Below are 22,597 nucleotides of genomic sequence, written 5' to 3' on the forward strand. Positions count from 1 at the left end.
TATCCGGCCCGTGTGACTCCAGCCCGTGTGAATGTATCCTTCTTAATTGTGGAATGCTGAGAGTAATCAACTGAGATCCTGTTGTTACGCTAGCATGGAGATTGAGAGCAAGTTAGTGTAGTGGTTAGAGGGTCAGACTAGGCTCTCAAATACCCATGTTCAATCCCCGCTCTGTCATGAAAGATTGCTGGGTGACCTGGGTGGACCAGCCCCCACCCTCTCAGCCTAATCTACCTCATAGAGCTGTCGTGAGGAAAACCTGGATGAGAGGAGAATGAGGTAAGCCACTTTGGGTCCCCACTGGAGAGAAAGACTAATGGAGTAAAGTGAATATATGAAGTTAATAAATAAAAGCAGGCCAGAAGGGAGGAGCAAGGCAGGCTGATGGAAGAAGTTCTCTATTCCTGTTCTCCTATTCCTGACCTTATTCCCAATATTTAATATACATTGCAGTACAGTGCCCAACAGGCCTGGAGGGGGGAAAAGTCCTTTCCCTATAATAGAGGCTTCATGCGTAGCAATTGGCAGCTGAAGCTTTTCATGGCATGGAGGTACATAACATCTCGTAAAAAGACAGGATTTTTTTTCCTCCAGGCAGTTGGCAGTCATTGGATTCTGCCTAGCTCTACCCCCCCTTTTGCAGGACTGTTCCCCCCGTTTCTATAACCCTCTTTTTTTTAACTGCATTCTGGCCACTACTAGTTTCCTTGAGTGTTAACAGAGGTGTTCCAGTCAGGACAGGTGAGTGAGATGCCACTGTCAAGCTCAGAGGAAGGACCGTTTTATAACCAAACTTGTCCCCCCCCCCCCACATGACCTTGTACCTTACAGGACTTTTCTCAAATTACTTTGTAGGTAAGTCCAGTTGGTTGCTAACCCTTTTGATCTGGCAGCAAAGGAATGCTTGTCAGCTAGAGCTTTGGCATGGAATCATGAAAACAGCTGTGAGAAGAACAGATTGGCCTATTGACGGATCATATCACAAAAACACTGCCCCCATGGCAGCCAACTTTGAAGTGGTTTTCCCATGTGCAGTTCCCTGAAGGAAAAGGCACGGTGGGGAGCTCTCTGTGCCAGGTAAAATGATGCAGATTACCCAAATGCAGTGTCTAATTTCCCCTAGTCTTCAGCTTTTCAGCAGTGCTGCCTGCCTATACCACCAGAATGGACAGACTCTCACACTTGCAGCTATATGGAATGTTATTTTAGAAAGTTGTTAGGGATGGATATCTGTTTTTCGTTGTTTATTGCTATGCTACGAGCACTGTTTATATGAAGTAGTTTTATGACAACTCAAATTGTTATAAAAGAAAAAAAATCAGAGAAATTGTTGTTCTGGGCTCTTCTTTGAGGCAGAACAGTCTTCAAAGTAGGAACCTCATTAAAAATTAGGAGCTAGAAGTATAGCTGGGCTGGTTACCAAGACGCACACAATCGTATCCTCATGCTTTTGGTTTGTGCCTGACTGACTGTACACGTTTGTTCAGTCTGAACAGAAGTTATAACCCAGTGGATAAGGCCAAACGATAGGGAAGGCATGCTGAATTTCACTAGACTCAATGATTTGTATCCAAAGAGTCACAGAATTGGGCTCCTCCCTTCCCACTGTAGTCCTTGCGCTTGCTGCAAAGCTGTCCATGAGAGCCAGAGCACCCTTTGGAATGGAGTGCGATGCAGCACAATGGGCTGCAAGTGAGTGTGGGAGGTGGGGTGAATGAGAGAAAATCACAGTCTGGCACTTGTGTTAGTGCTTAGTGGAAGTGGCACTGTTTGGATCCAGTCCAATGGAAGTTAAACACACAGCTAAGCATTTCAGTACAATCGATTTTAATGAGGTGTAATCACACCTAATTTTCTCTGAACTGCAGCAAACTGCCTCATCCGGTGACTGTTCTCTGTACAGGAACTCTAGCTCATGTGGAAAGATCCTTTGCTTGGGATGGCTTCCCCCTCCACCTCAGTTAGTAGAGCTGATCTGTCGCATTCCCTCACCCATATGGATCAGCTGCTTGCCTGATGGGATGGATTCTTGTGTGTCAAGGTGATCTGAAAGTACATTTAAACCTTTGAGCCCCTGTAGATTTTCTGGTGATAAATCGTCCTCTTAGTCAAGAGAAGTTTTATATTTCTGAATACATGTTCAAGTTGATTGTCTAGCCTCAGACCATAACAATAGAACTGTAAACATAATAACAGCTTTGAGGAGCTACTGGGATCTCTGAAGTAGCAGTTCTAATAAGATAATATACATATTTTTGTCTTACCGTTTTAAGTATCTTTCTTTAACCAGTCAACAAAGCCACATAAATTAGATGATACCCCAGTTACTACACATAACTGTACCGTGGATGGGTTGCTGAAATCTTTGCATAGCTTCTCCCTGGCCCATTCAATTCTAAAATAAAGTGATATTCCCAAAGTCCCCCATGTTTCCTACCTTTTATTCTCTTATGGGAGTGTAAATGGGAGTGTGTTAGAACATCCCATTTCAGCAGTTTAAATATGAGATCCAACAGAATTAAACAAAAATCTCTCAACAGAAAAGTGAATCTAATCAGGATAAATCAATAACCAGAACAGCTTCTTAGGAATATTAGGGAGTAATTGAAGAAGCTGTAAATAATACATTTGATAATCATTCTTTAACTAGGTGCAAAACTGCAGTAATTACACACAATAGATATATGAGCTGTGAAACGAAACAGACCTTTTAATATGGAGTGTTGTAATCCAAAGTGTTTGAAACTGTGATTGTAGATGTTCTGCTCTGGTTGAATACCATCAGGCTAGCAGGAGCTCAAGTGAACTCAGCGCTATGTACAGTATAAATAATCCCCATATTTTGAGCAGCAAGCATCATGACCAGCTGATATTTTCTTTCACCAGGACCAGCTGTTCCCTAGGAGTGTCTGGCCGGAGCCGTATGATCTTATCAACATAGTTTGGAGCGGTATCCAAACACTGAGAAAGCCTCTGGTGCAGCAATGACTGTCGTAGAGGAAAATCGCCCTTTTGCCCAACAATTATCCAATGTCTACTTTACGATACTTTCACTTTTCTGTTTTAAGCTGTTTGTGAAAATCAGCCTCGCAATACTCAGTCACTTCTACATTGTAAAAGGGAACAAAAAGGAGGCTGCAAGGATAGCTGCTGAGTTTTATGGAATTCCTCAAGGACAAGGTATGTTATCTCTGCTTTATTGCTATTATTGGTCCCTTCCTGTTATTGATCCGGTAATTTTAAACTGTTTCTTCGAAAGCTAATCAGTCTGATTTTTCTTATTCTCTATGCCAATTAATTTTATTGCATACTTTCCTTATTTTACTTATGCTGCAAAATACACCATTTTGTGATGTAGTGCTTAGCATGCGAGACTAGAAGTGAGCAGACCCAAGTTCCAATCCCCATTTGGCCATGAAGCTCACTGGGTGACTTAAGCGGAAGCCCAGTGGCACCTTAAAAGCTAAAAACATTTATTTTAGTATGACCTTTCATAAATCTTAAAAGGCTTATATGAGACTTAAATGGGCCAGTCAAACTCTCTCATCCTCAGGGCTGCCAAGGGTGGAGGACTAGGGACCCATGAAACAGGGCAAATCAAATGAAGTTTGGATTGTATCTGGATGGTATGGGGGCACTCGGAAAGAATCTTTGCGTGGTGGCCCATTGTGGCTCTTGATGGGAAAATGGAAGATGGGGGAACCGTTACACCCAGAGCTCTGTGGAGAAAAGGTGGAATAAAAATGTGGCTGATTTTTTCTTCTTCATGTGTAGTCCTAATGATTACTTGTCAAGGAAACTCTAAAACATGAGTAATTCTGGTAGAATGTGCTGAATTAAACTTTTGAAATCTAACTTTTGTTTGCTCTTGAATTTTACAAAACTACATGTAGGAAAAAGTCCAGAAAAATATATTTATACAGTTATTTCCACACAGTAATACTAGTTGATATTCATACAGCTTCTGTAGGGTGTTCCAGTACGTAGATTTCTAGCAGAGCTGTTCTATATATGCTTTTGTAACCACATTTGTACATATACTCAGTTAAATTTAGATGATGGTATGAAACCTGAATGTTAATGATTTCTGAAAATAGTAAAAGAAGTAATTTTGTATTTGGTATTAAAATTTCAGACATTCATATTATAAAAAGTGGGATTTTTTTGTACAGCAGTTCAAAAATGTCAGTATACATTAAAAGCCAAAACACTTCAAGCAATATTAGAAATGCCAGAAGCACTAAGTTCATATCTAGTTCTTGATTTTCTTAGGCCTCCGTAGGCAAGCAATTCATACTCCTAAGTAGCATCCAACAGAAGTCTGTAATATTATTGTTAAGTAAGCAACAGTTGTCAATGAAGCAACCTCTAGGTGTTGTTGATAAATTATGACAAGGAAAATAAATGAATGAAAAGATCAGGTGCTCAAAGGAGGCTGTGAACTCAAAACAAATGGGCACATTGTTTTCCATTAAAATGTCTATAACCCCTGGATTGCTTGACCCCTGCATGTAAAATCAAATGTAGAGATCTGATCCCTGCTCTTGGCATAGCAAGCAGCCAATATTATTCCTGGTGCCAAGGGCTGTTGTTCATACTTAGGAAGGATTATTGTGCAGTGGTGATAGTGGCAGGTCCAGGAATGGAACATTTACTCCTCTTAGTACCACAGATATTGTCACAACTCTGTCACATACCTCTCCCCCATAAAAGGTTGAGACATTTTACTAGCTACAACTATCATAATGCAAAGCAATGTACACAAAAGTAAACACAATTAGTTTGAGTGTGACATTTCTAATAAGTACTTATGTAGAACTATAGCCTTAAGTCATTTCCACACATGACATTAAATTTGCCTTTGAGCCTCTCTCAAAGAATATGCATAAGGCCAGCATTGTTGGGCATCTACCAAGGTGTCAGAGCCTCTTCTGAAGAGGGTTTATTTCAAATTTCACATTTCTGCTGTTTGAACCCCAAAATTTCCATTTTGGTTTTCCTAATCTGTGCAAATGTGATTATTCCATTTTAATATATTTTCTATTTTCCTACACTGATTTTTTTCTTGTAACAATGTACAAGTTCCAAAGTTATTATTTCTACAAACCTAACAGCAAAAAGCAGAGAAGTGAAACTATTGGCAAAAATATAAATAAATAGAAGAAGACAAAAATTAGGGATATTGGCTTATTCCAACCTTTATGCTGCATTTCCAACTTTTAAGAATGTTTGACAATTTATAATACTTGTCCGATATATATGATTAACTTGTTAGCAAGCCCACACCACCAATATTTTCTATCCCATCACTATATCAAAGTCACTGAATTTTAGGTAGGCACACTTTTCAGGAAGGGCTTTAATCGTTAATATGAAAACTATCTGTGATCCAGTGAAGCAATCATTTCCATGTAGTGAATGCATCACTGTAAGTTATAGCACATTCTTTTCCTACTTGCTAGTCAAATGTTACAACTGTTTGGGGGGGGAGATGTAAACTATATCTTGCCTTCTAGGATGCATATAGGATTATTGGATATGGCCTGAGAGTGGGAATCTTCTATCTCTTCTATCATTAATATTGTCAGAGCCTGGTGGGTTGTTGAAGAAAAATTTTCTAGAAGGAAAAGCAATTGAATCAGTGTTGTTTGTCTGGGACTTCAAACATTTGCTAAAGAAAATGTTCAGTTTTCAAATTTGGCTATATTGTGATTGCTGTGTGTTATACTGAAATTAGACATTATGGGGCATTTTTTTTCTTTTCCAAAGTAACTAGAAATCCTTGATGATCTGAGAGGGATCAGTGGGAAGATAACTTCGGCATAACTCAAAACAGGCATTGAATCAGAGTTTGTTCAGCATAGCCTATCCAATCTACTTCAAAAATACTACATAATTTCAATCTAGGCAACACCTAATTAGGGGAACATATGCATTTATTGAAGAAATTGACTGCTCCAAGTATATCTACTTGTGTAGGGCCAGCAAACATCCAGTGCCCCACACACTAAGTATGCAACTCCATTCTGCACGCATGCGCCTCCCGAAAGGACTGCGTGGAGCACCACTCCTTCACACTTCTGTAAGCCCCTCTGGTGCTGGCCAGGCTAAAGAGAACACGAAAGAGTTGTACTTTGCTCCATCCAGGCACCTGTCCTATTCATGAAATGGGAGATTGCCGCAGAGTTCTCTGCAACACAGAACATTAAAATAGTGCTTTCAATGTCCACATATTAACATGTTCTTTTTTTTTGTTTTGAGCCCCCGGAGGGGATTTTTTATTACTTTTTTTTATAACACTACAAAACTACAACAGAAAAAGGAAGGGGGAATTACATTAAAAGGACAAAGCAAGATACCCACTACTGACTAAAAACCCAAGATAGGAGATCCTCCCACCAGCTTAACTACATCAAGTCTTCACTTCATTTATACCATTATAAACTGAGTCAAATAGTTATAATAACTTTTTTCTTTAAGCCTTAAACTTTAACCACCTTCAAAAAGTACCCCCAGTCATCCCATTTCAAAGTTCTCAAAGGCACAATTCAGAGTCCTTCAGCCTTCACTTCTCCTTTCCACGTCTCTTCCGCAACTTATAAGGACTTTTAGGGGCTGCTGCCCCTTGCTCTGAGAGAGAGTCCTCTCCGGAAGATCCTGCGTCCAGCTCGCCACTGGACTTACTGTCCATCTCTTCTTTTCTTTCCTCCTCTGACCCTCCCAACTGGGCCCTTATAAATTCCCAAGCTTTCAGAACAGAGTCAATCTTTTCTTTTTTGTCCTTGATTTTGAAGGTGACGCCTTCTGGAGTTAGCCATCTGTATCCAATTGAATTTGTTTGAAGAAAAAGAACAAGGTCTTTATACTTCTTTCTCCGTTGTCTTATTTCAAATGGAATGTCTTTTAAAACTCTGATGACATTCTCTTCCACTTTCAGGGGTACTCCAGAAACTGCTTTCAGGATTGCATCCCTCACATGCCTCTTCGAGAATCTTACCACTACTTCCCCAGGCAGATTATTTTTCTTTATATTGCCTGAATCACATATTAACATGTTCTGATCAGCTGGAGAACAGTCCTGTAAAGAAAGTCAGCATTATCAGTGCAGATATGGCTGGGAGATAGGATTACCAGATTCCCTTGGCAACCAGTGGGGGGGACTTACTGGGTAGTGGGGGGGCCCACTAGCAATATGCTGACATCACTTCTGAGTGCACAGCGAGTAAGATCAGTGTGTTGGGATGCTGATGACTCCCCCCCCCTTTGGTGCCATCCAGCTGAGCAGCGGTGGAGAGCACCTACTGGGGGTGGGAGATCCCCTGCCCTCAGTGGGGCCCAGGAAACCTGGGAGATTGAAAGTGCCATCCTAAGCAAAATTACACACTTTTAAGCAAATTGATTTCAGACTTAGAAGCAGTGTTCCCCCTAAGATAAGTTAGTGTGAGCTAGCTCACAGTTTTTTAGCTTCCAGCTCACATATTTTTGTCATAACTAAGGAAGGATGGCTCCAGAGCGAACTAATTTATGCAGTAGCCAAATCGCTTGCTTACAACTTTAATGCCAGTAGCTCACAAAGTAGAATTTTTGCTCACAAGACTCCATAGCTTAGAGGGAGCATTGCTTAGAAGTGTTTAACTTTGCTGGATTGCATTTTGAGGTTGAGAGAGGGTAGGTTGCCTAAGGTGATCTGGCAGAGATGAGTTCTGAATTGGGAATCTCCTAGATCACCTGCCTATTTTTCTCCACTACTGCAATGCTTCCTTTCGCTTGCAGGTCAGGGACAGGGTATTTACTCAGGTTCCTACTCTTAGGTTCAGACAGCAGAGATGATCGTCCTAAAAAAAGATCCATTTATTAGCAAGAAGATACAGGGATGGGAGCAACTGGTTTCAGAACAAGGAGCTCCTGCAGTCTTTACTTCTAATTAACAAAGAGGACCAAGCAATGACTCCACTAAATCAATACAACCAGATATCAGAGAGGAGAATGAAGCATTATACTTGCTATTAAGGTTTCTTCTCATCAGTGGATTGGAAGGCACCCTTATATGGTTTGTACCTCCTTCTTGCTCCATGGACAAGGCATATGAACATAAGAACATAAGAGAAGTCAATGTTGGATCAGGCCAATGGCCCATCTAGTCTAACACTCTTTCACACAGTGGCCAAAAATACCAGGTGCCATCAGGAAGTCCAGCATTGGGGCCAGGACACTGTTGCCCCCCCCCCCCCAAGCACCAAGAATACAGTGCATCACCTGCCCCAGCCTGTGAGTTCCTATCTATACCTTGTGGCTAATAGCCACTGATGGACCTCTGCTCCATATGTTTATCCAGTTCCCTCTTGAAGCTGTCCATGCTTGTAGCTGCCGCCACCTCCTGTGACAGTGAATTCCATGTGTTAATCACTCTTTGGGTGAAGAAGTACTTCCTTTTATCTGTTCTAACCTGACAGCTCAGCAGTTTCATGGCGTTCCCACAAGTTCTTGTATGGTGAGAAAGGGAGAAAAGTACTTCTTTCTCAGTCTGCTCTATCCCATGCATAATCTTATAAATCTCGATCATGTCACCACCTCAGCCATCGTTTCTCCAAGCTAAAGAGCCCCAAGCGCTTTAACCTTTCTTCATAGGGAAAGTATTCCAACCCTTTTATCATTCGAGTTGCCCTTTTCTTCACTTTTCCCAATGCTATAATATCCTTTTTGAGGTGTGACCAGAACTGTACACAGTACTCCAAATGAGGACGTACCATCGATTTATACGGGACATTATGATTCTGGCTGATTTGTTTTAAATTCCCTCCTAATAATCCCCAGCATAGCATTGGTCTTTTTTATTGCAGTTACACACTGTCTTGACATTTTCATTGAGTTATCTACTATGACTCCAAGATCTCTCTCTTGGTCAATCTCTGCCAGTTCAGACCCCATCAACGTGTATTTATAGTTAGGATTTTTTGTGCATCACTTTGCACTTGGCCACATTGAACTCCATTTGCCATGTTGACGCCCAGTCGCCCATCCTCGACAGATCCCTTTGGAATGCCTCACAATCTTCCCTGGTTGTCACCACCCTGAACAACTTTGTGTCATCTGCAAATTTAGCCACTTCACTGCTTACTCCGAACTCCAAATTACTCCCAACTCCAAATATGCAAATTCCTTGCAAAGGTTTCACTACCCTGAGGAGGTGTTCATGTCTTGTCAAGCTTCTGATGGAGACAGTACTACCTCTGGTGTCACAATCACATCACAAAATTCTCTTTGAAGGCCTATAAGTGTAGATACTGTAAGGCTGAAAAATAGGTGAGAAAAAGGCTGATAGTGTCACTTTTGAATCAGGGAGTTCCTTTCCAGTTCCTCTCCATCAACTAAGAAGGAAAGGATATCTCTCAATCCACTGATGAGAAGAAACTTTCACAGAAAGTCCATTGTTTTGTTCTCCACTTGTGGAGGAAGGTATCCTGGTATGGGATATTTAAAAGCTCTATTATTATGAGTGGGGAAAATGTGAAAAGAAGAATTTATTGAGAAAATTTCTGTCAAAAGTAGCCACACCCAAGGCAAACTTGTTTAGTTGATTGGGGCTTATCAAGATAGAGGCCAAAGCTTAGTTACGGCACTACCTATGCATGCAATGAATACACTGATGTAGCAGGTTGCAGATGTAGCGGCCACTACAGCAAAAAAGACTGTTGTAAGCTAGGAAAATGCACTCTCACTTCTCAATATGTTCTACCGTTATGGCAGCTTTCCCATGTTGTTGGATAAGAAGGTGGTCAACAGGAATCCAGAAATTTCAGAGCTGTTACGGTCTTATGTAGATGTGGAGAATTCCACAGATATCTAACTTATGCTAGAGCCATTCCATAGGATGGCTGGGATGATTGCAGATTGAAAACAGACAGATATTCTGGTCCCTGTAGAACAAAGAGTTAAAAGATGACAAGGAGGAAGGGTTGGTGCATAAGATCACTCAATCCACCTGAAGGGAGCAAAGCTCATCTCTGAGCCAGAGGAGATAGCTCTGAAGCCTTCCTTACTGAGGTTGAGTGCACAAGAAAGCTACTTTGAACATCTAGATACTCAGTGTAGCAGATCTTAAGGGCCTAAAAGAGATTTAAGTAGAACTCTCAACACTCTGGAGATTCCATGAAAGGAAACTATGCTGTGTGAAGACTAGATAGGGCTGCTTCAATTTGGGAAGGCTGTAACCTGGATGATAATTCTGAAGAAAATAAAGTGGTTTGCCGAGAGCATTTTGCCAGCCAAATTCAGAAGGCTTTTGCATCTGTTTAGAGAAGAGGTTAACGACTGACTTGCTCCCAAGTAACATCATGAGGATGGGTAACATCATGAGGCTGTACTTCTCTACAATGTGACAAAAGATTTATATGATTATTGTGAGAAGTTTAACTAAACGTGTTCGCCAGCATATCACAGTGTTTGTTTGATTGTATTTTCTGTAATGTAAACTGATCCCGGGAAGAGATTTTCAGTCATCTGAATCCAGTCTCTATTTTAAGAGAAATTTTACCTCGTGTTACCCTACCTTAAGTAAATCTGGCTGCTTTGTTTTTCTGTCAGGATTCCTATGTCAGTAATAGCTGCTTGACACACATTCTTTTCATAAAATTGTGTCTTCAATTGAAGAAAAAGTTTACGGGCTTAAATTTCTGCCTATTGGATATTTGTTAAAGGCACCAGTGTCTCTCTATGTAAAAAACAAAACAAAAACCCTTTCTAACTTGACAGTAGAGGCAGCTGTGAGTTGAAGCTATACATTTATGAGTTTTGAAATCTCAAGCTCAGAATAGACTAAAATTTTGATCATAGTGTTGTTCTTTGAAGACATGGGTTATTCCTTTGGAGGCAGTACTCCTCCTAATGAAAAAAACTCTTCCTCTAATGGGAAATTCATCACTCTAGTAGAAGGGAACCATTGGGTCCAACCTATTAAGAAGGTGAAAAGAAATTTATGTTTATCTGACAGGAATCTGTATCAGCATCATGAAATGTTAACCTAATGGTTTTTTTAATCATATGACAAAAGATGGCTTTTGTCTGAATTAGCTTTTATAAGTGAAGTAATTTATCTCTCCTTATATGTAATTGAACTAGAAATAAGGCCCGTTGTGGAAATAAATACAACGGGATCTAGAAAGAGGCTCTGGGAGAGTGCTCTGGCTTTGGGCAAACAGTGTCAGTCTGCTTTTAAAACATGAATCTGGGACCTGCACACCACCAGAATACAGCAGATTCCATATGCAACTGACATTCCAACTGCCTTGCGGGGGGGGGGAGAGTTTGAGGTGTGGAATGGAGTGAAGTCCAATCAGCTTCCATATGCAAAAGACCAGGTTGTCGCAGCAGTTGTAGTGTGGGCGGGACCCGGGCTTTGCCTTATGATTGGTGGCGATATATGCTGAGGAGCAGTGCCATCATGCTCCTCAGCATATATCGCCACCAATCAGAAGCCAAAGCCCGGGTCCCGCCCACACCACAACTGCTGCGAAAACCTGGTCTTTTGCATATGGAAGCTTTGGACTTCACTCCATTCCACACCTCAAACTCCCCCCCCCCACAAGGCAGTTGGAATGTCAGTTGCAAATGGAATCTGCTGTATTCTGGTGGTGTGCAGGTCCCAGATTCATGTTTTAAAAGCAGACTGACACTGTTTGCCCAAAGCCAGAGCACTCTCCCAGAGCCTCTTTCTAGATCTCGTTGTATTTATTTCCACAACGGGCCTTATTTCTAGTTTAGCATAACCCAACACCAGTAACAACTTACTGGCATTTTGTTAATGCTCAATAGACACAAAGCTGCCAGATTTTTTTTTAAAAAAAAACTCTGTTTATCATTAAGATTCATTGTAAATGTGCTATTTGAGTTCTGGTATTATTTGTCAAACTAAGTTTGTCATATTCAACTTGCTGATCAATATACAAAGTGTTTTTTTAATAAATGAATATATTACTTTAAAGCTAACTGGAGACCTTGTTTGAAGATTTGCGGACACTGATCCACATAAAATATATTCCCTTTGTACTTAGAGGTGATAAAGCTGTTTTTATGTGGTGGTTGATGAGTCTCCTCAACTATGACATTCCCTAAGCTTTCATATTAACATAAATATGGGATATGACTGGAATGTGTTTTGAAGTTAAGTGTTCTACAACTAGCCTAAATTAGACTCGTCATGAAGCATCTTTTAGCACAGGCTAATGACTACCCAGCTGTTCCCAGAAACAGGAGTAATTGCTCGAAGTCACATTTTCCCCTTCATCAGTCATATCCAGTGATCTATCTGTGGAAAATTATGTAGTAGCTCATATTTCTCAATCTGTTATCCAAAGAGGTTGACTGCACTTACACAGTTATGAATAATAAGTAATGTTTTCCTATTGCCCTGTTTAACAATCGCAACTGATAATGTCACTCAACAACAGTTGCTGGGAGAAGGGAAAAAAGTACAAGATGTTTCCTTAGTGCACATTCCAGACAGATCACAGTTCTATTAATAAAAAATGATAGACCTAGCCTAGCTTTTTAAGTACAATAGAGATGTAGGTTATGAAAGGAATGTAGTAGGCTGTAACTACTCAGCACAGCACCTGAAAACACTACTGTTCGATATTTTGTTTTTCTCAAAACTAGATAAGCCCCTATCTTAAATAGTTAAGAACATAAGAAGAGCCCTGCTGGATTAGACCTATGGTCCATCTACTCCAGCATCCTGTCTCACACAGTTGCCAACCAGTTCCTCTGGAGGGCAACAGTAGGGCATAGAGGCCAAGGCCTTCCCCTGATGCTGCCTCCTGGCTCTGGGATTTAAAGGTTTTAGTGCCTCTGAATGTGGAGGTTCTCTTTAGTCACCATGGCTATTAGCCACTGATAGACCTATCCTCCATGAATCTGTCTAATCCCCTTTTAAAGCTGTTTATTCCTGTGGCCATCACTACATGCTCTGCCCATCAGCTTCATTGGATATTCCCTAGTTCTAGTATTTTGGGAGAGGGATAAAAGGTTCTCTTTGTCAACTCTCTCCACCCCATGCATAATTTTATAAACCTTTATCGTGTCCTCTCTTAGTTGTTCCGTTTCTAAACTGAAAAGTCCCGGACTCTTCAGCCTTTCCTCATAAGGAAGGTGCTCCAAGCCCCTAATCATCATAGTTATCCAGCTCTGCAATGTCCTTTTTGAGATGCAGTGACCAGAACTATACACAGTATTCCAAATGAGGCTGCACCATAGATCTATACAGGGTCATTATAATTTCAGCTGTTTTATTAGTCCCTTTCCTAATAATCCTTGTCATAGAGTTTGCCTTTTTCACTACTGCAGCACACTAGGGCTGTGGCCACATGGGGAATTTGATCCATTGTGGCCCCTGTTCTAATTGATCCAGGGCTTTTTTGTAACAGAGTTTTGATCAGACTGACCCCCTTAACCCTCGGCACTGCATGCTCACCCCAAATAAGTTTTCTAACTTATTTGATTCTATGCCCTCTTTGATGTACCACACAACACCTCCCCCAACCCATCCCTCTTTGTCCTGCCTATAGAACTTATACCCAGGAATGACTGCATCCCATAGATTTTCCCCAATCCACCATGTTTCTGTGATACCTACTATATCTAAATTGTCATTGAACACCAAGTGCTTCAGCTCCCCCATCTTGTCTCAGAAATGTCTAGTACTGACATATAGACATCTATAATGTGTTTTCCTCTCCAGTAACCCTTGCCTCCCTCAGCCCCATAGTCGCCAAAGGCATTTTTTTTCTGTTGAAATGAGTCTGTTATGCTCTCAGAGAAAGTAAGACACAGGGAGGGGAAAACAAACTTGACCAATAACCAGGGGTAATTTGGGGGGGGATGCGGGGGGACGCCATCCCCCCGGGTGAGGTGTGGGAGGGCGGGGCCTGGAGCTCCCTGCTGGTGCCCGCTGGAGGTCGCCGCCGGCTGTGGGGAGGACACACTTCCGGTGATGTCAGGGGGTGTGGCATATGCTAATGAGTTATGCTAATGAGTCCCCCTAGCTCTTTTTCTACGAAATGACCCCTGCCAATAACTGGAATCAAGAACCGCAAGGGTGAGAAAGAAACCTGATAAAAGGCCAATATTAAAAACCTAGTGTAAACTTATTATATTAAAAAATACATGTATTAGAAAGACAGTTGTTTTGGCCCTTGTGTTCAGGTCACTTGGACTTTTGGGCCCTTACATGTTTTTAACTGTCTTTATACTAAATACATAAAAGGTAAAGGTTTCCCTTGCTCGAAAGCTAGTTGAATCCGACTCTAGGGGTCGGTGCTCATCTCTGTTTCCAAGCCAAAGAGCCAGCACTGTCCGAAGACGTTTCTGTGGTCATGTGGCCGGCATGACTAAATGCTGAGGCACACGGAATGCTGTTACCTTCCCACTGAAGCAGTACCTATTTATCTATTGGCAAATTCTTGCTTTCGAACTGCTAGGTTGGCAGGAGCTGGGGCCAGAGACAGGACCTCAATCCATCACACAGCAGTAGGGTCTCAAACTGCCGAACTACAGACCTTCTGATCTGCAGCTCAGTGTCTTAACCCCTAAGCTACCACAGCCCCTAATAAGTATATACACTTTTGTATATAATAAGTTTACACTAGGTTTTTGATATTGGCCCTTTATCAGGCTTCTTTCTTACCCTTGTGGTTCTTGATGCACTCAGAGAAACACAGAGAATTGATTTACCCAAGGTAAAGCCAATGAATGCACTATGTTATCTGAAGCTAGATGCAGATTGGGCCAACATCAGATGCATTTGATGAAGTGCACTCTTAAGCTCAGGATATTTTTTTAAAATTTATTTATCTTTAGATTTGTATCCCGCCCTACCCCAAAGGCTCAGGGTACAATAAATAAATTGATCTTTGAGGTGCTCTAGACTTTTTTTGTTCCCGCTACAACAATCTAGCATGGCTACACCCCTGGAATGTGTTGCCTTAGTGGAATATCATCTACTTGTGTGCACCTTCTTCTTTTACTCTGATCCATTAGAGGTTTGGCAAGCTTAACTTCCATTACTTTTCTGCACACAGGGTCTGATATGGGGTGGTGACAACTTAAAGAAGGCAGCAGGCAGAGAATAGGTTCACCAGACTAGATCAGTGCATACACTCAAGTCATGCACACACCCACATACATCTTTACATGTAGTTGCAATAGATCCCTTATTTCTACCTTTAACAGTATAGCTGATTTGGGAGGAGGGCAGAACAAAATTCCTGGGAAGAAGATCCTATTATGAATGGAAGCAAGGAGGATGCTCCATTCCCGTACCCTTAAAAAGCTGCCTAGAGCTAGGGTTCCACATCTAGTTGAAAATCCCCAGAAATAGGGATAGAGCCTGGAGGTGGGATTTGAAGCAGCCGAAATATAATGGCATTGAAGATGTGATTTGGCTAGCAGGCACAAAGTCCAGCACCCCACCACATCCTGTAAACATGTTCCTATCTACAAGTTTCAGTTTTCAAACAAATACTGTCAATAATATAAAGGTTGCCCCTCTGAAACATAAAGCTTTAACACTTGTTGGTACCTGCAGAATTGACTAAGACCATAATATAAGCATCTCCTTTTACCAGGCATATCATTGATGTAATAAGATCATTGCTGTAGTTAATCTGCTTGGCGACTTTATCCTAGATCAGTATCGTCTGCTTATTTGTGCAGATTTGCTTCCTTATCTAGTGCCCTGTCTAAAGGATGTTTACTCTGGTCTGCTAACATGAAATGTTTCTGTTTTGTGAGTCAATCTAGAAAGAAATTACGAGCCTTCAGAAATAATAGTTGTTACCTATACTTAATCCCTGCTGCTGTATTTTAGCAACTGCTGTTATTTTCTAATTCATATTTCATAATGTCCTTTTGTTTCTATAGCAGGAATGTTTCAGTTTTGCAGTGATCTCATCTAAAAAGGCCTTAATTACCTTATCCATTGGGAAAGCTGGCTAAATCGCAAATGACTGAGCACTTAACATAGAAGTTTTTATTTTCTAAGTCCTTCAACATTGTTCTCACATGTGCTCTAATAATTATCCTGGGAAATATTATTCCTTCCCATTTTGCAGATGAGGAACAAATATCAAAGAATAACTTTCACTTGCTAAGATAACGAAAAGTAAACAGCCTCTTCTCTTATAAATCGTGTAAACAAACCCAGGCTGTAGCTAAGCTGATTCTTTCTGGTTTTATAAATAGAAAGTGCCAATGCAATCCTTCCCTTCCCTCACTCTACCCGGCGGCCTCACTGGTAAATATTGCTGAATGGGTATCAGCCGACAGCCAAGTAACCTTGTCTTTTGTGAGAAGATGTTAAGGGAGGGAAGAAAGTAGTCAGCAGATTGTGGACGTTTCCGTGGGGGCTGCATTCTGCATGGCAGAAGGGGGGGAAATGACCACAAATGCTGCTGCTCAGAGGAGCTGCACTAAACAGAATCTCTCAAAGAGAAGCCTAGAATACATCAGGGAGTGTCCAGCAAAACGAAAAGCCAGCTGGGGTATTCTCACCAGCCAAGGTTGGTAAAGCAATCGTTTTCATAGGCTGGAGGGGCAGTGGAATATGCTAATGTGACACTTTTTTTGCAGCAAGCTGTTTCCTAAATTAAAATGTTCAGTATAAATACTCGCTTGGGGCATTGTGATATAGGTCCATATATGTGACAGTGCAACTTTTCTGTGCCTGTGTAATTCTGTAAAATAAGCTCGAGTCTGTTTTGCTGGATCTTGCTTTTGCCAAGGTTACTGCTGTATATTTAAGGGAAAGTGAGTTGCTAAGCACTGAGAGCTGTTTACAGAGTGAAAGAGGTGGGGTAAGCTTACATGTAAACATATACACCAAGGCAGGAAAACTTGGGAAAGCTATAGATGGCATTAAAATATTGTAGAAATGAGTTAGCAGACATTTGGCAGTGTGTGCATCTTCAGAAGCAATGTGATGCATACAAAATATACTGAGTTACATTAATGTAGGAACTGTGATGTTTCTAATTGTACTGTTCCTGCACTCTTGCCACCCCTCCCCCAGTAAATGATGGGTGGAGGGGGGGCAGGGTTGGTTGGCAGCCTGCGGTGCAGAATGGCATAGCATTGGCACGCTGCTGTATATCAGAGCTCAGAGGAGTTAAGGCTGGGGAATATCCTTTTTAAGGATACGCAATGGCCCTCCTCTCATTTGGTAGAAAAATATATGATTATCTCCGTCCTTTAGCATATAACTATGTCCCTGTGACTTACATTCATAAAGCAACTTCCATCATCAGGATGCTAAGTATGGGTTGGATCCAGCCAGCTTTTTCAGTCAGCCTTACCTAATTCTCTTCCTGACTACAGCACCCATCCCATGTAGCATTTGACCATATAGGTCTCATGATCCCTAACATAGCCTTTTGGAGTCAAAGGGGAGCACAGTTTGTTACCAGCAGAAAAAAAAAATGTTTGGCTTTGGGTGACCCACCTTTCCAGAGATTCCCCACAACACTGTATGTGAGGTGGAAACTTTGGCATTATTTGGGAGATGGGGGGGGGGAGTGAGTCAGAAGGGAAGTGGCAAATTGTACCCAGAGCCAGGGAGGCAGGGATGAGGGTGGGGGGAGTGGTAGGGAGAATGGGATTGTATTTAGGGTTGCCAACCTCCAGGTGGGGCCTGGGGATCTGCTGGAATTACAATTGATCTCCAGACTATGGATATAGGTTCCCCTGGAGAAAATGGCAGCTTTGGAGGGTGGATTCTATGGCATTTTGCCCTGCTGAGCTCCCCTCCCCTCCTCAGGTTCCACCTCCAAATTTCCCAACCTGGAACTGGCAAACTTAATTGCACTATTAGTGCAATAATCCTATGCTGCTCAAGTATGGAGTAGTTTAAGGAGACCCAGCCCAAATCTTAGTGCAGGGGGAGAAGGAGAGTTTCTTCATAGATTACTCCCTAATGACTGCTTCCAGGTCTTCAGCTTGCACGAAGCAGTAAGTAAATATAACAAAACAAGTGGGACCCCTCATGGAGTCATTTCCTCCTCCTCTTCCTCCACTATTTCCTCTTTCCCTTTCCTGAAAGTCCCTATAACCTCTCCCCTTTCCCTGCATTTTCTCTACTTCTAGGATTGTCACCCTCTAGGTGGGGTGTGGAGTTCTTCTTGAATCACAACAGATCTCCCAACGTTGCCAGCTCCAGGTTGGAAAATTCCTGGAGATTTGGGGATGGAGCCTTGGAGGGTGAGGTTTGGGGAAGGAAATGACCTCAGCATGATATAATGCTATAGAGTCCACCCTCCAAAGTAACCATTTTATCCAAGGGAACTGATATCTGTCATCTGGAGATCAGTTGTAATTCTGGGTGATATCATGCACACACCTGGAGGTTGGAAACTCTAGTTCCATTGGGGGAAATGGCTTTTTTGGAGGGTGAAGTCTATGCCATTATATCCTTCTGAGGTCCCTCCTTTCCCCAAACCCAATCCTTTCTAGGTTCCACCCCCAGAAATCTCCAGAAATTCCCTAACCTGTTGGCAGCCCTATCTCCTTCCCACCCAACAGCTACCCTACTTTATTTGCTCCTCTGTCTTAAGCTTTTCCCCCCCAACTCACCCGTAGAGTCTCCCTAGGAAAAATGTGGCCCAGCTGTGTGGTGCCGGCCAATGGGCGAGGCCGACTTGCATGGTAGGAAACCCTCAAGGACTTGTGAGGGGGTTCCCATGAACCCTCCTCCCCTATTTTCTACCTTCCCACACTATTTCCTTCTTTCCCTCTCCCAGCAACCCTCATATCCTCTCCCCTTTCCTTCCTTCATTCTCTCCTTCTCAGCCGATCAGCAACTTACTTTTTATTTGCCTCCCATCTTCAACTACATTCATTATTTATTTGCTTCATTTATACCCTACCTTTCTCCACTGTGGGGACCAAAGCAGTTTATATAATTCTCCTCTCCTCCTTTTTTGCCTTGTCAACAACCCTGTGAGGTAGGTTAGACTGAAAGTATGTGACTGGTCCATAATCACCCAGTGAGCTTCCACAGCAAGATGGGGATTTGAACCTGGGTCTCCCATACTTACTGTGAAGTTCTAATTGCTACACTACAGGGACTTTCATACAGGGGCTGCAGATTTTTCTGCAAATCTGGGGCCCTTTTCAGGTTTGTAGAAAAATCCATCATGCTCATTTACAGCTCTAGTCATTGGATTTAAATATCCAAAGATTTGGCTGATTTGACTATTAGTATATAGACAAGGGGGGACCCGCGATACTCGCGGGGGGGCAGTCTCTCTCTTTCCCCCCGTTCTCTCTCTTCCCCCCAGTCTCTCTCTCTCTCTCTGTCTCTCTCTCCCCCTTCTCTCTCTTCCCCCCAGTCTCTCTCTCTTTCCCCCCTTCTCTGTCTTCCCCCCACAGTCTCTCTCCCCCCTTCTCTCATGATTTTTCATTGTGCACTGACAGCTCATGAGCAGCTCGAGCCTGCCTGATAGACTGATTTTCATGCATTTAGACAGTACAGTGCAATCAGCAGCATTTCATGCTGCAAAGCTGTTCAGCATCCTCCTGAATCCAGATGGTGGTGTGGCAAGGAGATCTGAGGCTCAGCTCATGAATAATCACAGCTGTCAAAACAGGATGTTCACTTGCTGAGCATGTTTGCTAAAAAAAAAGTTGCAGCATCTCTAACTGGAAAGGTTGAAAACCAGTGGTTTATGCTGTAGTATAAGAGAGCCAATTTGGTGTAGTGGTTAAGTGTGCGGACTCTAATCTGGGAGAACCGGGTTTGATTCCCCACTCCTCCACTTGCACCTGGCTGGATGACCTTGAGCAAGCCATAGTTCTGGCACAGCTGTTCTTGAAAAAGAGCAGTTTCTGTCAGAGTTCTCTCAGCCCCACCTACCTCACAGGGTGTCTGTTGTGGGGAGGGGAAGGGAAAGGAGTTTGTAAGCCACTCTGAGACACCTTTGGGTAGTGAAGGGCGGGGTATAAATCCAATCTCTTCTTCTTCTTCTAGTACCTTTTATGCAAAACACAGAACATGGTTGCTTATCCCATATACCTGGGCAAGGGGTACAAATAGCCTGGCATATCATTTATTTATCATCATCAGCTACCTTTATCGGCATTCAAACAAAACATAGATCATCAAGGGATAAAGGGCATTTATTTATCTATTTTACAAATCTGCTGCCCTGTTGGTATGCACCTTTAGAATGAACAAGTGGAAACCCGCAAGAAACTTGCAGGATGGTTATCCCATTCTTCAAACTTTTGCTTCCTCCCCTCTCCCCCTACCTCTCTCACACACTTTCTCCCTTCTGCTCCACCTTTTCTTACTCTCTCTCTCTCTCCTCCATGCTTGTTACTTCCTCTCTCTTTCTTCCCCCTTATCATTCTCTTTGTTTTCTCCCTCCCCACCTCATCACTCTTTCTATCTCTTCCTGTCCCCACCCCATCCCTCTCTCTTTCTGCCCCCATCACCCATTCAGCCTCCTGCCTGTTCCCTCTCCCACTCTGCACAGCTTTCACCTCAAGATGGGGATCTGAATCTGGGTCTTGCAGGCCCTACTTTGAAGCTCTAACTGCTGCACCATACTGTCTTTCATAGGGTGGCTGCTGTTGAACAGTAGCAAGCAGCCAGGCCTAGTTGAGTCATGCAAGTCAGATGGTATCAAGTCACCCAGAGGTTGCTGCCAGGCCTAGCTTTTACAGTTTCCAGGTAGGACCTGGAGATTTCCCAGAATTATGACTGAACTCTAGACAGCAGAAATCTGTCTCCCTTGAGAAAATGGCTGCTTTGGAGGTTGGATTCTATGGCATTATATCCAGCTGATGCCCCTCCCTGCTCCAAACCCAGCCTTCCTTAGACTCTACCACAAAATTTCTATTGTCCAGCCTGGCACTGGCAACCCTCGCCAGGCCTGGCCCTAAGGATCCCTCCCTGAAAGGCCAAAATAGGCCTGGAAAGGGCCCTGCCCCATTCCCCTGCCTTTTACTGACAGAACCAGTTAGAAGCCTCCCCCCCAAAAAAAAGTTATAAGAGGACAGTGGAGCCCACAGCAAAACAGGTAGGGGTGACAAGCTTAGATGTCTTTTAAAATGTCCCCCTGCTATTTAGCCATTCATACTGCAAGAAGAATCCTCCCCAATCCCAGCTCCAGTTCTGCTTTTGCAGCTATCAGCCAGTCTGTCTCTCACTGTTGTGTGGTGCCTTGAGTGAATCCCTGTGGTGGCCATTTCAAAAGGTTTTGGGTGGGATTCAACCCTCCCTGAGTTGTTTTTTTTAACTTTTTGGATTTTTCTGCAGACCCACAGAGTCCCCTGAGTCTTTAGAAAAACCTCTTGGGGGAGAGTGTGCCCTCTGTGGAAATAAGTACCCGCATGCAGAGGGGACTGTTGAGAATTAGATATATAGATGTGGATCAAACTAGACAAAATTCAGGGAGCTCTGTGACTCTCAACCATTTTTCTCCATAAATCACTGTTTCAGGGCGTGATTTTGATAGGATCATGACATTTGTTTTCCAGTTCAAAGACCTCCCCCCCATGGAGCTGCTGTTTGCGTATTGCTTGTATGTTTGGCACAACAGAGCAAAATGCCTGTATGTTTGTCCCAGTGGGTTAAATGGTAGCTCCACAGGATTGTTTCAGGGCAGAGAAATGGTGCTAGGAAAGAAAGGTTTAACCCCTGCAGTACAGCCTGCTATTTACAAAGAAAAAAATGCTTAAAGGGTCCCTTTAAGCACTTCCAGCTGGCGCAGCACCAAGTGCGCGCCACTTTGAAACTGGACATGTGAGGCCAGTTCTTGCCAGTTGGAAGCACTTAAAGGGTCCCTTTAAGCTCTTCCAGCCAGCGGGGCCCCGCACCCAATCTCCAAGCAGTATTGCCGCTTGGAGACCGGGCGTTCAGGGCCAGTCCCCTCTGGTTGGAAGTGCTTAAAGGCACCCTTTAAGTGCTTCCAGCTGGCGGGGCCCCGCACACCTGCAGCCGACCCCCTCCCTCCCCTCTGCAAAATTTAAAGGGCCCTCCAGCTTTCAGCTTGAGGGTTCTTTAAATCTCTCAAGAGAGAAGGGAGGGGGTGACTGTGGGGGTGGAGCTTGGGGCGGGGCTTCCTGCCCTAGCCAGCTGGCCAGCGGGTGGGTTGAAGCCCCAAAAAGCAGGTAAACCCTGCCAGTCCAGGGGGTCTGGCAGCCTTAGCCCCTTATGAGGGAAGGCAGACAGTGGCACCTGGGTTGGTCCAGCTAAGCCCCACACAAGGTGAGGGAGGTACCCAGTTGGTCTGACTTATATGAGGGAGTCAGTGCCTGACCCTCCTGAGGTAAGGGAAACAGCACCAGTCATTCCTCCCTCTTTCTGTTCCCCCTGTGAGAGTGAGGAGTAGGGTTGGACATACTGCCTCTTTCTCTCCTCTCCCTCCTGGGGGGGGGGGGCAGGGCAGGCTGGGAGCTCCCTGTCCACCCTTGCTCACAGTATTGTTCTGAAGATAAAATGAAGGTGCTTTGAGTTCCCATTATGGAGAAAGTAAGCTATAAATGAAGAAAATAAGTAATAACAAATAATAAAGTTGAAGTTGGGAGAGTAGATAAAAGGTTGCGG

General features: G+C 43.0%; 1 protein-coding gene across 2 annotated transcripts in view; it reads left to right on the forward strand.

The window, feature by feature from the left end:
- The first annotated feature begins 2,911 nt into the window (after positions 1–2,911).
- The window catches only part of ASB5 (ankyrin repeat and SOCS box containing 5), a 31,005-nt gene continuing 11,319 nt past the window's right edge, over positions 2,912–22,597 (forward strand). The window contains exon 1 of one of the 2 annotated variants that reach the window (XM_015408134.1): positions 2,912–3,180. In XM_015408134.1, coding sequence (XP_015263620.1) covers positions 2,985–3,180 — 196 coding nt within the window. In that variant the 5' untranslated portion in view covers positions 2,912–2,984. Of the gene's footprint in view, positions 3,181–16,354; positions 16,554–22,597 lie in introns of those variants that run through there. The other variant, XM_015408135.1, reaches the window with a different exon arrangement.

Source organism: Gekko japonicus, unplaced genomic scaffold, assembly GCF_001447785.1.
Source record: "Gekko japonicus isolate JY-2015 unplaced genomic scaffold, Gekko_japonicus_V1.1 scaffold109, whole genome shotgun sequence".
Classification (NCBI taxonomy): domain Eukaryota; kingdom Metazoa; phylum Chordata; class Lepidosauria; order Squamata; family Gekkonidae; genus Gekko; species Gekko japonicus.